General features: G+C 46.2%; 1 protein-coding gene across 1 annotated transcript in view; it reads left to right on the top strand.

Annotated features, from left to right (window-relative positions):
- LOC122935242 (kyphoscoliosis peptidase-like) overlaps window positions 1-18,239 on the top strand; it is a 101,180-nt gene that overhangs the window by 38,047 nt on the left and 44,894 nt on the right. Inside the window, exon 4 of the mRNA XM_044291004.1 lies at window positions 4,698-4,815. Coding sequence (XP_044146939.1) covers window positions 4,698-4,815 — 118 coding nt within the window. The remainder of the gene's footprint in view (window positions 1-4,697; window positions 4,816-18,239) is intronic.

Genomic DNA, 18,239 nt, shown 5'->3' with positions numbered 1-18,239 from the left:
ACCCAAAGTTGAATGAACCTCTCCTCTGTCTGGGTGCCGGGGCCTAAATATATGACAATGGACTGTTACAGTGGTGGGTGACGTGAAGCCTGATTCTCTGCTATGACATGCAGACTGATTCTCTGCTGACATGAAGCCAGATTCTCTGTTACGGGACCTCTCTCCTCTGCCTGGGTGCCTGGGCCTAAATATATGACAATAGACTGTTACAGTGGTGGCTGACGTGAAGCCTGATTCTCTGCTATGATATGCAGACTGATTCTCTGCTGACATGAAGCCAGATTCTCTGTTACAGAACCTCTCTCCTCTGCCTGGGTGCCTGGGCCTAAATATATGACAATGGACTGTTACAGTGGTGGCTGAAGTGAAGCCTGATTCTCTGCTATGACATGCAGACTGATTCTCTGCTGACATGAAGCCAGATTCTCTGTTACGGGACCTCTCTCCTCTGCCTGGGTGCCTGGGCCTAAATATATGACAATGGACTGTTCCAGTGGTGGGTGACGTGAAGCCTGATTCTCTGCTATGACATGCAGACTGATTCTCTGCTGACATAAAGCCAGATTCTCTGTTACGGGACCTCTCTCCTCTGCGTGGGTGCCTGGGCCTAAATATATGACAATGGACTGTTACAGTGGTGGCTGATGTGAAGCCTGATTCTCTGCTATGACATGCAGACTGATTCTCTGCTGACATGAAGCCAGATTCTCTGTTACGGGACCTCTCTCCTCTGCCTGGGTGCCTGAGCCTAAATATATGACAATGGACTGTTACAGTGGTGGCTGACGTGAAGCCTGATTCTCTGCTATGACATGCAGACTGATTCTCTGCTGACATGAAGCCAGATTCTCTGTTAAGGGACCTCTCTCCTCTGCCTGGGTGCTTGGGACTAAATATCTGACAATGGACTGTTACAGTGGTGGGTGGCGTGAAGCCAGATTCTCTGCTATGGGACCTCTCTCCAATTGATATTGGTTAATTTTTATTTATTTTATTTTTATTCATTTCCCTATCCACATTTGTTTGCAGGGGATTTACCTACATGTTGCTGCCTTTTGCAGCCCTCTAGCTCTTTCCTGGGCTGTTTTACAGCCTTTTTAGTGCCAAAAATTTCCGAACCCGAACATTTCCTGGAAGTTCGGCCGAACTTCTCGAACCCGAACATCCATGTGTTCGTTCAACTCTAATCGTGAACATTACGAGGACGTGCGACATGGTGGCGCAATATGTGTGCACATGCCTACACGTACTACTGACTGATGGGTCTGCCCCCTTCAACTTCTGGGTCTCCAAATTGGGCACATGGCCTGAGCTTGCCCTTTACGCCTTGGAGGTGCTGGCATGCGCAGCAGCCATCTGAACGTGTGTTTAGCATGACTGGAGGGGGTTATCACAGGTTATATTTACCAATGTTTTGGGGTGTACCCTAATTTAAACAAAAGATATTAAAAATTAAAACCAAACAACAGTGTAGTCTACCTCCTCCTCCACCACCGCTTCCACCTACACCGCCACATCCACTGCCTCCTCAATCTCCTACTCCATATAGAGTCCTCCAAGATCACGATTATTATTTTTATTTTTATGTATTTTATGTTATTTTAAGTTATTTCCATATTCACATTTGTTTGCAGAGAACTTTCCGTGCTCTTAGCCACATTTTGCTGCCATTTGCAGCCCTCTAGCCCTGACATTTTTTGAGCCATTTTAGTGCTCCAAAGTTCAGGTCCCCATTGACTTCAAAGGGGTTCGGGGGCAAGTTTGGGTCAAGTTTGGGTCCCGAACTCGAACTTTTTTGTAAAGTTCAGCCGTACCCGCCGAACCCAAACATCCAGGTGTCCGCTCAACTCTATTAATAATGTTTTTTTTTTGCAAAGTTTGTAATTAGCTAATTTATGGGCTGTGTTTGACCCCTACAACTGTGATAGCAGACTGGATATGCAGGATTGAGACAGCACTTAGCAATTTACTTATTGCATCACACTCTCCCTGTAAGGGTAGGAGCAGCCGAGAGGACAGGAAGTGGACAGACCGAGGTTGTGCTTGGTGCCACTGGAGACCAGGAGAGATCATCTCTGCAGATTCTGGGAGGGAATGGACTGCATCACAGTGGAGACTGGCGACAGCACGAAGGGGAGGTTTGCAGCGACGACCCCAGGAGTTTTGTGTCTGTAGGATCCAGTTCTGTAGCGGACCAGGAAATAAGTTAAAGCACCAAGAACCTTCTCAAGGAATCGTAAATGCAGCTCTGCCGTGTCACATTGCACCAAACTGGTAGAGTGGCATTCGGACAGACAAATACACTCCAAACACAGTTGCTTTGTGGTGTACGGGCTGCAAGCTAATTCTAAGCCCTAAGGGACATACATCATTTACCTGTGGATTACAAATAGGGAACTCTGATTTAAAAAGACAGACATTTACCTCTGGACTACAAATGGTATTGCGCAATATTTAGGGTGCACCCCAACGAGGAACTCGTCCAGGAACATACAAGTGCAGCTAGGCTGCTTAATGGACTTTGGGGAAAACAACACATTTACTGGTTTATTGTTAGGCTGTGTTAAATTCACTGTTAGTTTATTTTCTGTGTACCAATCTAATTTAAATATTCTCAGCTTCTTGTTCACTATATTGTTCAGTAAACTCAACTGCTGGGGAAAAAAAACATTGTCTGTGCCTGTGTGGCATTGTGTACCCTCTGTACCTGTGGGCCCAGCTCTCGGTTTTCTTTCAGTCCCATCATAATTGGCTTATGATTTGGTAGCCAAAAGCAGGAGTGGGTAGATAACACAGAAGACATGCAAATATTCCATTTACGTGTCATCTCTGTTTTAGATCCGCTCTTTTTTTTTGCCTTTAGCAATACTGATGGATTATTGAGCAAATGCTGACCAAGTGAAGGTGTATGCTACACAGACAGGATTCGGCTTTTCTGGGAAAGGAGTGCGCTTCTTCTAGACGCTAACATCTACCTGTAAGGCTGAGTTCATACTTGAGTTATTTGGTCAGTTTTGGCCCCGTGAAGATAAATTGGTCAGCACTTGCTTGAATGCACGCCGCACGGGACCAGGATCAGTTTCCACGTGCAATGGAGTAAAGGATCCCAGCAGACGTGACTTGATGCTTGAAACAAATTTATTGTCAAAGTAACAATATGTCCTGTATTCTAGGACTCGTTTCGGCTATGATAGCCTTTTTCAACAGATAAATGTCCATCACACAACACAGGTTTATATACACCTATAATGCCAGGGATAGGGAACCTCCCAGTGACATCAGACCCCAAAAGGGGTGGTACATGGGAGGTAACCAAAAAGTAACAAAGCAATGTATCAAAACACTTATATTATATATTATAGATACCATCTCAGATGGGAGATTCTTCAATGAGTAGACGATGTCTAAAAGAATAATAATAATGATATATGTTAGATCACCAGATTAAACAGAAATGATGCATTGGTTGACAAAGGATCTTAAATATGTGTGATTTCATAATCCCTATTAAGACCTCTGGGGTACAGGGTGTCTAGGGTATGGATCCAATAGGCCTCCCGGCGTAGTAATAGCTTCTTGATATCACCTCCCCTTCGGGGTCTGATGACCCGTTCTATTACCTGGAATTTCAATTGGGCAATAGTGTGTTTATATTTTTCAAAATGGGAGGGAATTGGGAGAAATAAGTTCTTAGTCCTAATAGTGGACTTATGCTTTCCAATGCGATCTCTGATAGTTTGCATGGTCTCGCCAATATATAATAACCCACAAGGACATTTAATTAGGTATACTACATTAGTAGACTCACAGGTGAAAAAAACATCCACCGGATATGTTCGTCCAGTATGTGGGTGATAGATATTGGATCCTTTGATTACATTTGAGCACTGAAAGCAATGCAGACAAGGGAACGTACCCTTCCGCTGTGTGGCTAGTACGCTCTGTTTGAGTATGCCTTTGGGGCTCCCCATATCAGCGCGCACTAGCTTGTCTCTGTAGCTCGGTTTTTTTTTGTTACAAATGAGCGGGGGATTTTAAAATTCTTCAATCTGGGGGTATGCTTTTCCCAGCAGAGGCCAGTGTTTCCTCACAATATTGTCTAATTTATGATTAAAAGGATGGTATTTTATCAGATCTACAAGGATTCTCCAGATCACTCACGGTTTTTCTTAAGGCTAATGAGGGATACCCTCTTTCCTCAAACCTCCTAGTCATTTCGTCAATCCTAAGTCCCTGTATAGAGGGGTCTGAGACAATACGTCTCACTCTCTGATACTAGGACCTAGGAATTTCCCTTTACCGGCCCAAATAAGTGAAGTGTGCAGTGATTCTAAGAGCGACGCCTGTCATCTGCATGTCATACAGACTCACAGTATTGTTTCACTACCACAGCAGACTCCCTATGCGTGTTACTGCAAGGCACAGTGTTCTACACCACTATAAAGGCTGTCAGCAGCCAGGAATAGCCGTTTTTAAAGCAATTCGCCGCAAATAAATTTGGATCGAAGCTAATTTTTCCCAAAAAATCTGCGAAGCGGACAAATTGAATTTTTAAAAATTCGCTCATCTCTAATTACAAATACAGGACACAACATTATTAACACACTGATGTATTTGAAGTAACATGTGTACAAAAGTATTGTTTTATAGCAAAGAAAGGCCATTGATTTATTGTAATACATGTGTCTTTGAAATAGAGTACGACACTAAGGGATACAACAATAAAGCTCTGCGATCTACAGAACCAAATGTAATACTGCGTACAAGAAAGGGAGTCTGTGCTGGATATGCTTCACTTTTCCAACATATGTGCAGGTAATATGAATATAATGTGTAACTGGTGAGTAACCTATTTGCTGCCTACTAGTGGTCAAATAAACGATTACAATCTACTGACTCTTAGGGCCCTTGCACACGACCGTATTCCCTCTGAGATATACGGCCCGTGAGCAGGCCATATATCCCACAGCGGCATTGATCGTGCGCATGGGAGTACATAGAATCATAGATTACAATACGCTCATGGACCGTGTATCTTGGAGGGCATACTGTCGTGTGCAAGGGCCCTTAGTAAATTTTGATTTACCAGGCTGAATGCAGCAAACAAACCAGCCTCAGAGCTTATTTCATTTACAGTCCTTGAGGATATTAAGATGTTATTTTAAAACAGGATGTTTGTTAACATTTCTTATTGAACATTTTGATTGGCAAGATTTGAAGAAACATGGGGAATGTGGGACATAGTTCTGATAAATGAAAACACCAATAAAGCAACAAATTGGCTTCAGAAAAATATATGTCTTTATTAAATTACCAAAAAATGTATAAGAACACATATATCTGGTATCTTGATCCAAGACCACAAGAAGGTGCATATTATATGGTCATATTACAAGTATTATAAGATATAAACAATATCACTAAGCAGGTGTATCCACATCCACACAAGCCAAGTTATTATGCAGTACATAAGCAGTATACAGACCCAAAAAGAGCACCTCCACAGGACACCCCGACACATGTTTCATGTTAGCTTCCTCAGGGGAGACAAACAATGTGCATAAACAATGTGAAAAGTGACAAAACACTTTAAAAAAAATGCGAGTAAAACTATAAGTGTGAGTGATTGTGGTACCAAGAAATGAAATTTTGACAAAGTGAGTGAAAGCAGACAAAAAAGTACAAGTGTGAAAGTGCAAATGATTGCTGCCCCAGTGTTCATGTGAGATAATGAAAAAATAAAAATAATAATAAATAAACTATAAATAAATAAACAAATAAAAATATTTAAAAAATAAAAATGAAAGTATTAATAGAAAAAAATAATATTTTTCTGTTCTTCTGAAGGATCCGAAGAACGGAAAGCTAAACGATGATGTGAAGTCAGCCTAAAGACCCATTCACAAAACCATATGGTCGCTGTGCCTGTGTTGTCTGCGGACACCAAATAGCGATACCCAAAACACCGGTTCTGGTTGTGTGCACTCCGTTTGTGGATGCAGATCCATTGACTTGAATGGGAAGGCGATCCGCAAGATACGGCAAAAGACAGCATATGTTCTATCTTTTGTGGAAGCCCTTCCGTGGCTTTTGGGTCCTTGCCTCTGCACTGCAAAAGATATGAAATGTCTTATCTTTTGGCGTATCTTGCGTATTGTGGACCCATTCAAGTCAATGGGTCTGCATCCACAAACGGAGTGAAGACAGCCAGTATTGGTGTTTTGCGGATTGCTATTTGGTGTCCGCAGCACAGGCACAGCGACCATATGGTTTTGTGAATGGGGCTTTAGGCTGAGTTTACATCATCGTTTAGCTTTCCGTTCTTCGGATTCTTCAGAAGAACAAAAAAATGAAGAAAAAAAAGGATCCGTTATTTTGAGCATGCGTTATGATCAATTTGTATCAGTTTTTGTCACTTCCCTCAGAGATAAGTTATTTTTAAAGGGAGAAAAAGTCCTGCACCCAGTACTATTTCTCCCGTCAAAAAAAAATGATCTCTGACAGACGGGACACAAAGTGATGCTCAAAAAAAATCTGTTATTTTTAGTGCAAACTGATGCTAGCTGAGCATAACTGGAGCTCAAAATAAAACGGATCCATTTAAAAAAAAAAAAAATGTATGTGTTCTTCTGATGGATTAGAAGAAGGGCAAGCCAAATGGCGATGTTAGGCTTTCTCTGTAATTCCACGGGCATCTTGGCAATGTGACTACAGGGTGCAGATGGGTAAAGGGTAAAGACTTTAGTAAAATATACATATAACTGGTATTGAGATATCTGTAACAACCCAGATCATAAAATGTTCACATTATTTACCCTGCATGGTAGACAGCATAACAAGACACTTAAAAACAATGTAAATTGCAGTTTTTCTTTTGCTCATCCTGCCGTGCAAAAAAGCAACTAAAGTGATGAAAAAACATCAATGCATCACACAAAGAATAAGACCTCATATATCTCTGTCTACAGAGAATCCCCTATCCCCCTAAAATTTTATTGCACTGACAGTAGATTAATGCCACTTCAATATCTATCTTTACTAACAGGGCAAAAGGCAAAGTTAAAGGGACCTATACTCACCTAAGCGATCCCCAGCTGCTGCAGTTGTGATGGAGTCAGTAATTATGCTTTGTTAGAGGAGTGGCGTGGCCTAATATGAAAAAAATGCCGTGATGCGCGCTACACATATTGTCCCTCTTTGCGATTTTAAATAGTTGGGAGGTATATAGGCAAAGGCAGTAGGAGAATGGCCCTGCCATGTGACAAAGGGTCACCTCCTTACTGACCTTTTCTGACACCTCAGTGGTGTTTCTGACAACCTTTCCTTGATGACATTGTTTTTCATGCCTGACTCAATAAACCCTGTAAGCAGCGGTGTACCTGCACTAGAGGCAGACCATGAGACTGCTATGGGGCCTGAGGGGTTCGAGGGCTCCTCACAGAACTTATTATTTTCTTCCTTGCATGAAAACACAGCATTTTCATGCAGCCACCACTAGGGGGATGCAAAAAGATTATTATAGCTTCCATGGTAGTGGAATTAATGTCCCCCTAGTGGTGGCTGCAGGCATTCAGTTATCTTTGTAAAAGAAAAGAAGCAGGAGATTTATCAACTTACTTTTGCCAGTTTTTTCTGGTGTATATACATTGAGAACTATGGTGTTCAGAATGAGTGCAAATCTGAAGCCTTCCACTATTTCCAACATAGAAGTCAAATAAAGTGGTCTGGCAATAAAAAGAAATCTAGCTGTAAGCTAGCAGTACTTACTAGGGATGAGCGAACTCGAACTGTTTAGTTCGGGTTCGTACCGAATTTTGGGGTGTCCGTGACACGGACCCGAACCCGGACATTTTCGTAAAAGTCCGGGTTCGGGTTCGGTGTTCGTCGCTTTCTTGGCGCTTTTGTGACGCTTTCTTGGCGCTTTTTGAAAGGCTGCAAAGCAGCCAATCAACAAGCGTCATACTACTTGCCCCAAGAGGCCGTCACAGCCATGCCTACTATTGGCATGGCTGTGATTGGCCAGAGCACCATGTGACCCAGCCTCTATTTAAGCTGGAGTCACATAGCGCCGCCCGTCACTCTGCTCTGATTAGCGTAGGGAGAGGTTGCGGCTGCGACAGTAGGGCGAGATTAGGCAGATTAACTCCTCCAAAAGACTTGATTAATTGATCGATCTGCAGCTGTGGATCATTGAGCTGCTGAAATTCAATTGCTCACTGTTTTTAGGCTGCCCAGACCGTTTGTCAGTCACTTTTTTCTGGGGTGATCGGCGGCCATTTTGTGTCTTGTGCGGTGCTGCGACCAAGTGCATCCAAGCTGCGACCAAGTGCATTTAACCCTCAATGGTGTGGTTGTTTTTTGGCTAAAGCCTACATCAGGGTGAAGCTGTCACACCAAGTGCATTTAACCAGCAATAGTCTGTTTATTTTTTGGTCATATACTACATCAGGGGCAAGCTGCGCCCGTCACCAAGTGCATTTAACCCTCAGTAGTGTGGTTGGTCAAGCTATCACACCAAGTGCATTTAACCAGCAATAGTCTGTTCATTTTTTGGCCATATACCAAATCAGGGGCAAGCTGCGCCCGTCACCAAGTGCATTTAACCAGCAATAGTCTGTTCATTTTTTGGCCATATACTACATCAGGGGCAAGCTGCGCCCGTCACCAAGTGCATTTAACCCTCAGTAGTGTGGTTGGTCAAGCTGTGACACCAAGTGCATTTAACCAGCAATAATCTGTTCATTTTTTGGCCATATACTACATCAGGGGCAAGCTGCGCCCGTCACCAAGTGCATTTAACCCTCAGTAGTGTGGTTGGTCAAGCTGTCACACCAAGTGCATTTAACCAGCAATAATCTGTTCATTTTTTGGCCACATACTACATCAGGGGCAAGCTGCGCCCGTCACCAAGTGCATTTAACCCTCAGTAGTGTGGTTGGTCAAGCTGTCACACCAAGTGCATTTAACCAGCAATAGTCTGTTCATTTTTTGGCCATATACTAAATCAGGGGCAAGCTGCGCCTGTCACCAAGTGCATTTTACCCTCAATGGTGTGGTTGTTTTTTGGCTAAAGCCTACATCAGGGTGAAGCTGTCACACCAACTGCATTTAACCACCAATAGTCTGTTCATTTTTTGGCCATATACTAAATCAGGGGCAAGCTGCGCCCGTCACCAAGTGCATTTAACCAGCAATAGTCTGTTCATTTTTTGGCCATATACTACATCAGGGGCAAGCTGCGCCTGTCACCAAGTGCATTTAACCCTCAATGGTGTGGTTGTTTTTTGGCTAAAGCCTACATCAGGGTGAAGCTGTCACACCAAGTGCATTTAACCAGCAATTGTCTGTTCATTTTTTGGCCATATATATACTACATCAGGGGCAAGCTGCGCCCGTCACCAAGTGCATTTAACCCTCAGTAGTGTGGTTGGTCAAGCTGTCACACCAAGTGCATTTAAACAGCAATAGTGTGGTTATTTTTTGGCCATATCCCAGTCTAATTCTGTCAGTAAATCCATACCGGTCACCCAGCGCCTAAATACTAGGCCTCAAATTTATATCCCGCTAAATCTGTCGTTACCGCTGTACTGTTGTGGCTGGGCAAGTTATTTAGTGTCCGTCAAAGCACATTTTTTGTTCAGGGTTGAAATACAATTCCCAATTTAGCAATTTCATAATTTTGTGGTTTCTGCTATATCAGAGCTATTTGAAATCTATCCCTAAAAGGGTATATAATATTCAAGGTGCACATAGGGTCATTCAGAATAACTTCACACACACGCTACTGTGCATTTCCAAGTCTAATTCTGTTAGTAAATCCATACCGGTCACCCAGCGCCTAAATACTAGGCCTCAAATTTATATCCCGCTAAATCTCTCGTTACCGCTGTCCTGTTGTGGATGGGAAAGTTATTTAGTGTCCGTCAAAGCACATTTTTTGTTCTGGGTTGAAATACAATTCCCAATTTAGCAATTTCATAATTTAGTGGTTTCTGCTATATCAGAGCTATTTGAAATCTATCCCTAAAAGGGTATATAATATTCAAGGTGCACATAGGGTCATTCAGAATAACTTCACACACACGCTACTGTGCATTTCCAAGTCTAATTCTGTTAGTAAATCCATACCGGTCACCCAGCGCCTAAATACTAGGCCTCAAATTTATATCCCGCTAAATCTCTCGTTACCGCTGTCCTGTTGTGGATGGGAAAGTTATTTAGTGTCTGTTAAAGCACATTTTTTGTTCTGGGTTGAAATACAATTCCCAATTTAGCAATTTCATAATTTAGTGGTTTCTGCTATATCAGAGCTATTTGAAATCTATCCCTAAAAGGGTATATAATATTCAAGGTGCACATAGGGTCATTCAGAATAACTTCACACACACGCTACTGTGCATTTCCAAGTCTAATTCTGTCACTAAATCCATACCGGTCACCCAGCGCCTAAATACTAGGCCTCAAATTTATATCCCGCTAAATCTCTCGTTACCGCTGTCCTGTTGTGGATGGGAAAGTTATTTAGTGTCCGTCAAAGCACATTTTTTGTTCTGGGTTGAAATACAATTCCCAATTTAGCAATTTCATAATTTAGTGGTTTCTGCTATATCAGAGCTATTTGAAATCTATCCCTAAAAGGGTATATAATATTCAAGGTGCACATAGGGTCATTCAGAATAACTTCACACACACGCTACTGTGCATTTCCAAGTCTAATTCTGTTAGTAAATCCATACCGGTCACCCAGCGCCTAAATACTAGGCCTCAAATTTATATCCCGCTAAATCTCTCGTTACCGCTGTCCTGTTGTGGCTGGGAAAGTTATTTAGTGTCCGTCAAAGCACATTTTTTGTTCTGGGTTGAAATACAATTCCCAATTTAGCAATTTCATAATTTAGTGGTTTCTGCTATATCAGAGCTATTTGAAATCTATCCCTAAAAGGGTATATAATATTCAAGGTGCACATAGGGTCATTCAGAATAACTTCACACACACGCTACTGTGCATTTCCAAGTCTAATTCTGTCACTAAATCCATACCGGTCACCCAGCGCCTAAATACTAGGCCTCAAATTTATATCCCGCTGAATTTGAATACAATACATTGGGCCAAATAATATTTTTGTTGTTGTGGTGAACCATAACAATGAGGAAAACATCTAGTAAGGGACTCGGACGTGGACATGGTCGTGGTGGTGTTAGTGGACCCTCTGGTGCTGGGAGAGGACGTGGCCGTTCTGCCACATCCACACGTCCTAGTGTACCAACTACCTCAGGTCCCAGTAGCCGCCATAATTTACAGCGATATATGGTGGGGCCCAATGCCGTTCTAAGGATGGTAAGGCCTGAGCAGGTACAGGCATTAGTCAATTGGGTGGCCGACAGTGGATCCAGCACGTTCACATTATCTCCCACCCAGTCTTCTGCAGAAAGCGCACAGATGGCGCCTGAAAACCAACCCCATCAGTCTGTCACATCACCCCCATGCATATCAGGGAAACTGTCTGAGCCTCAAGTTATGCAGCAGTCTCTTATGCTGTTTGAAGACTCTGCTGGCAGGGTTTCCCAAGGGCATCCACCTAGCCCTTCCCCAGCGGTGAAAGACATAGAATGCATTGACGCACAACCACTTATGTTTCCTGTTGATGAGGACATGGGAATACCACCTCAGCATGTCTCTGATGATGACGAAACACAGGTGCCAACTGCTGCGTCTTTCTGCAGTGTGCAGACTGAACAGGAGGTCAGGGATCAAGACTGGGTGGAAGACGATGCAGGGGACGATGAGGTCCTAGACCCCACATGGAATGAAGGTCGTGCCACTGACTTTCACAGTTCGGAGGAAGAGGCAGTGGTGAGACCGAGCCAACAGCGTAGCAAAAGAGGGAGCAGTGGGCAAAAGCAGAACACCCGCCTCCAAGAGACTCCGCCTGCTACTGACCGCCGCCATCTGGGACCGAGCACCCCAAAGGCAGCTTCAAGGAGTTCCCTGGCATGGCACTTCTTCAAACAATGTGCTGACGACAAGACCCGAGTGGTTTGCACGCTGTGCCATCAGAGCCTGAAGCGAGGCATTAACGTTCTGAACCTGAGCACAACCTGCATGACCAGGCACCTGCATGCAAAGCATGAACTGCAGTGGAGTAAACACCTTAAAACCAAGGAAGTCACTCAGGCTCCCCCTGCTACCTCTTCTGCTGCTGCCGCCTCGGCCTCTTCTGCTGCTGCCGCCACGGCCTCTTCCTCCGCCTCTGGAGGAACGTTGGCACCTGCCGCCCAGCAAACAGGGGATGTACCACCAACACCACCACCACCTCCGTCACCAAGCGTCTCAACCATGTCACACGCCAGCGTTCAGCTCTCCATCTCACAAACATTTGAGAGAAAGCGTAAATTCCCACCTAGCCACCCTCGATCCCTGGCCCTGAATGCCAGCATTTCTAAACTACTGGCCTATGAAATGCTGTCAGTTAGGCTGGTGGACACAGACAGCTTCAAACAGCTCATGTCGCTTGCTGTCCCACAGTATGTTGTTCCCAGCCGCCACTACTTCTCCAAGAGAGCCGTGCCTTCCCTGCACAACCAAGTATCCGATAAAATCAAGTGTGCACTGCGCAACGCCATCTGTAGCAAGGTCCACCTAACCACAGATACGTGGACCAGTAAGCACGGCCAGGGACGCTATATCTCCCTAACTGCAAACTGGGTAAATGTAGTGGCAGCTGGGCCCCAGGCAGAGAGCTGTTTGGCGCACGTCCTTCCGCCGCCAAGGATCGCAGGGCAACATTCTTTGCCTCCTGTTGCCACCTCCTCCTTCTCGGCTTCCTCCTCCTCTTCTTCCACCTGCTCATCCAGTCAGCCACACACCTTCACCACCAACTTCAGCACAGCCCGCGGTAAACGTCAGCAGGCCATTCTGAAATTCATATGTTTGGGGGACAGGCCCCACACCGCACAGGAGTTGTGGCGGGGTATAGAACAACAGACCGACGAGTGGTTGCTGCCGGTGAGCCTCAAGCCCGGCCTGGTGGTGTGTGATAATGGGCGAAATCTCGTTGCAGCTCTGGGACTAGCCAATTTGACGCACATCCCTTGCTTGGCGCATGTGCTGAATTTGGTGGTGCAGAAGTTCATTCACAACTACCCCGACATGTCAGAGCTGCTGCATAAAGTGCGGGCCGTCTGTTCGCGCTTCCGGCGTTCACATCCTGCTGCTGCTCGCCTGTCTGCGCTACAGCGTAACTTCGGCCTTCCCGCTCACCGCCTCATATGCGACGTGCCCACCAGGTGGAACTCCACCTTGCACATGCTGGACAGACTGTGCGAGCAGCAGCAGGCCATAGTGGAGTTTCAGCTGCAGCACGCACGGGTCAGTCGCACTACAGAACAGCACCACTTCACCACCAATGACTGGGCCTCCATGCGAGACCTGTGTGCCCTGTTGCGCTGTTTCGAGTACTCCACCAACATGGCCAGTGGCGATGACGCCGTTATCAGCGTTACAATACCACTTCTATGTCTCCTTGAGAAAACACTTAGGGCGATGATGGAAGAGGAGGTGGCCCAGGAGGAGGAGGAGGAGGAAGAGGGGTCATTTTTAGCACTTTCAGGCCAGTCTCTTCGAAGTGACTCAGAGGGAGGTTTTTGGCAACAGCAGAGGCCAGGTACAAATGTGGCCAGCCAGGGCCCACTACTGGAGGACGAGGAGGACGAGGATGAGGAGGAGGTGGAGGAGGATGAGGATGAAGCATGGTCACAGCGGGGTGGCACCCAACGCAGCTCGGGTCCATCACTGGTGCGTGGCTGGGGGGAAAGGCAGGACGATGACGATACGCCTCCCACAGAGGACAGCTTGTCCTTACCCCTGGGCAGCCTGGCACACATGAGCGACTACATGCTGCAGTGCCTGCGCAACGACAGCAGAGTTGCCCACATTTTAACCTGTGCGGACTACTGGGTTGCCACCCTGCTGGATCCACGCTACAAAGACAATGTGCCCACCTTACTTCCTGCACTGGAGCGTGATAGGAAGATGCGCGAGTACAAGCGCACGTTGGTAGACGCGCTACTGAGAGCATTCCCAAATGTCACAGGGGAACAAGTGGAAGCCCAAGGCCAAGGCAGAGGAGGAGCAAGAGGTCGCCAAGGCAGCTGTGTCACGGCCAGCTCCTCTGAGGGCAGGGTTAGCATGGCAGAGATGTGGAAAACTTTTGTCAACACGCCACAGCTAACTGCACCACCACCTGATACGCAATGTGTTAGCAGGAGGCAACATTTCACTAACATGGTGGAACAGTACGTGTGCACACCCCTCCACGTACTGACTGATGGTTGGGCTCCATTCAACTTCTGGGTCTCTAAATTGTCCACGTGGCCAGAGCTAGCCTTTTATGCCTTGGAGGTGCTGTCCTGCCCGGCAGCCAGCGTTTTGTCTGAACGTGTATTCAGCACGGCAGGGGGCGTCATTACAGACAAACGCAGCCGCCTGTCTACAGCCAATGTGGACAAGCTGACGTTAATAAAAATGAACCAGGCATGGATCCCACAGGACTTGTCCGTCCCTTGTCCAGATTAGACATTAACTACCTCCCCTTAACCATATATTATTGGACTCTAGGGCACTTCCTCATTCAATCCTATTTTTATTTTCATTTTACCATTATATTGCGAGGCTACCCAAAGTTGAATGAACCTCTCCTCTGTCTGGGTGCCGGGGCCTAAATATATGCCAATGGACTGTTCCAATGTTGGGTGACGTGAAGCCTGATTCTCTGCTATGACATGCAGACTAATTCTCTGCTGACATGAAGCCAGATCCTCTGTTACGGGACCTCTCTCCTCTGCCTGGGTGCTGGGCCTAAATATCTGACAATGGGCTGTTGCATTGGTGGCTGACGTGAAGCCTGATTCTCTGCTATGACATGCAGACTAATTTTCTGCTGACATGAAGCCAGATTGTCTGTTACAGGACCTCTCTCCTCTGCCTGGGTACTGGGCCTAAATTTATGAAAATGGACTGTTGCAGTGGTGGGTGACGTGAAGCCTGATTCTCTGCTATGATATGAAGACTGATTCTCTGCTGACATGAAGCCAGATCCTCTGTTACGGGACCTCTCTCCTCTGCCTGGGTGCTGGGCCTAAATATCTGACAATGGACTGTTGCATTGGTGGCTGACGTGAAGCCTGATTCTCTGCTATGACATGCAGACTAATTCTCTGCTGACATGAAGCCAGATTGTCTGTTACGGGACCTCTCTCCTCTGCCTGGGTGCTGGGCCTAAATATATGACAATGGACTGTTGCAGTGGTGGCTGACGTGAAGCCTCATTCTCTGCTATGACATGCAGACTAATTCTCTGCTGACATGAAGCCAGATTGTCTGTTACGGGACCTCTCTCCTCTGCCTGGGTGCTGGGCCTAAATTTATGACAATGGACTGTTGCAGTGGTGGGTGACGTGAAGCCTGATTCTCTGCTATGACATGCAGACTGATTCTCTGCTGACATGAAGCCAGATTGTCTGTTACGGGACCTCTCTCCTCTGCCTGGGTGCTGGGCCTAAATATATGCCAATGGACTGTTGCAGTGGTGGCTGACGTGAAGCCTCATTCTCTGCTATGACATGCAGACTAATTCTCTGCTGACATGAAGCCAGATTGTCTGTTACGGGACCTCTCTCCTCTGCCTGGGTGCTGGGCCTAAATATATGCCAATGGACTGTTGCAGTGGTGGCTGACGTGAAGCCTCATTCTCTGCTATGACATGCAGACTAATTCTCTGCTGACATAAAGCCAGATCCTCTGTTACGGGACCTCTCTCCTCTGCCTCGGTGCTGGGTTTAAATTTATGACAATGGACTGTTGCAGTGGTGGCTGACGTGAAGCCTGATTCTCTGCTATGACATGCAGACTGATTCTCTGCTGACATGAAGCCAGATCCTCTGTTACGGGACCTCTCTCCTCTGCCTGGGTGCTGGGCCTAAATATCTGACAATGGACTGTTGCATTGGTGGCTGACGTGAAGCCTGATTCTCTGCTATGACATGCAGACTAATTCTCTGCTGACATGAAGCCAGATTGTCTATTACGGGACCTCTCTCCTCTGCCTGGGTGCTGGGCCTAAATATATGCCAATGGACTGTTGCAGTGGTGGCTGACGTGAAGCCTCATTCTCTGCTATGACATGCAGACTAATTCTCTGCTGACATGAAGCCAGATTGTCTGTTACGGGACCTCTCTCCTCTGCCTGGGTGCTGGGCCTAAATTTATGACAATGGACTGTTGCAGTGGTGGGTGACGTGAAGCCTGATTCTCTGCTATGACATGCAGACTGATTCTCTGCTGACATGAAGCCAGATTGTCTGTTACGGGACCTCTCTCCTCTGCCTGGGTGCTGGGCCTAAATATATGCCAATGGACTGTTGCAGTGGTGGCTGACGTGAAGCCTCATTCTCTGCTATGACATGCAGACTAATTCTCTGCTGACATGAAGCCAGATTGTCTGTTACGGGACCTCTCTCCTCTGCCTGGGTGCTGGGCCTAAATTTATGACAATGGACTGTTGCAGTGGTGGGTGACGTGAAGCCTGATTCTCTGCTATGACATGCAGACTGATTCTCTGCTGACATGAAGCCAGATCCTCTGTTACGGGACCTCTCTCCTCTGCCTGGGTGCTGGGCCTAAATATATGCCAATGGACTGTTGCACTGGTGGCTGACGTGAAGCCTGATTCTCTGCTATGACATGCAGACTGATTCTCTGCTGACGTGAAGCCTGATTCTCTGCTATGATATGAAGACTGATTCTCTGCTGACATGAAGCCAGATCCTCTGTTACGGGACCTCTCTCCTCTGCCTGGGTGCTGGGCCTAAATATCTGACAATGGACTGTTGCATTGGTGGCTGACGTGAAGCCTGATTCTCTGCTATGACATGCAGACTAATTCTCTGCTGACATGAAGCCAGATTGTCTGTTACGGGACCTCTCTCCTTTGCCTGGGTGCTGGGCCTAAATTTATGACAATGGACTGTTGCAGTGGTGGGTGACGTGAAGCCTGATTCTCTGCTATGACATGCAGACTGATTCTCTGCTGACATGAAGCCAGGTTGTCTGTTACGGGACCTCTCTCCTCTGCCTGGGTGCTGGGCCTAAATATATGCCAATGGACTGTTGCAGTGGTGGCTGACGTGAAGCCTCATTCTCTGCTTTGACATGCAGACTAATTCTCTGCTGACATGAAACCAGATTGTCTGTTACGGGACCTCTCTCCTCTGCCTGGGTGCTGGGCCTAAATTTATGACAATGGACTGTTGCAGTGGTGGGTGATGTGAAGCCTGATTCTCTGCTATGACATGCAGACTGATTCTCTGCTGACATGAAGCCAGATCCTCTGTTACGGGACCTCTCTCCTCTGCCTGGGTGCTGGGCCTAAATTCATGAAAATGGACTCTTACAGTGGTGGGTGACGTGAAGCCTGATTCTCTGCTATGACATGAAGACTGATTCTCTGCTGACATGAAGCCAGATTGTCTGTTACGGGACCTCTCTCCTCTGCCTGGGTGCTGGGCCTAAATATATGCCAATGGACTGTTGCAGTGGTGGCTGACGTGAAGCCTCATTCTCTGCTATGACATGCAGACTAATTCTCTGCTGACATGAAGCCAGATCCTCTGTTACGGGACCTCTCTCCTCTGCCTGTGTGCTGGGCCTAAATATATGCCAATGGACTGTTGCACTGGTGGCTGACGTGAAGCCTGATTCTCTGCTATGATATGAAGACTGATTCTCTGCTGACATGAAGCCAGATCCTCTGTTACGGGACCTCTCTCCTCTGCCTGGGTGCTGGGCCTAAATTTATGAAAATGGACTGTTGCAGTGGTGGGTGACGTGAAGCCTGATACTCTGCTATGATATGAAGACTGATTCTCTGCTGACATGAAGCCAGATTCTCTGTTATGGGACCTCTCTCCTCTGCCTGGGTGCCGGGGCCTAAATATCTGAGAATGGACTGTTCCAGTGGTGGGTGACGGGAAGCCAGATTCTCTGCTATGGGACCTCTCTCCAATTGATTTTGGTTAATTTTTATTTATTTAATTTTTATTTTAATTCATTTCCCTATCCACATTTGTTTGCAGGGGATTTACCTACATGTTGCTGCCTTTTGCAGCCCTCTAGCCCTTTCCTGGGCTGTTTTACAGCCGTTTTAGTGCCGAAAAGTTCGGGTCCCCATTGACTTCAATGG

The sequence above is a fragment of the Bufo gargarizans genome, chromosome 4 (assembly GCF_014858855.1).
Source record: "Bufo gargarizans isolate SCDJY-AF-19 chromosome 4, ASM1485885v1, whole genome shotgun sequence".
NCBI lineage: Eukaryota > Metazoa > Chordata > Amphibia > Anura > Bufonidae > Bufo > Bufo gargarizans.
The sequence above is the reverse complement of the archived record's forward strand: the minus strand, read 5'-3'. Positions and strand labels throughout refer to the sequence as shown.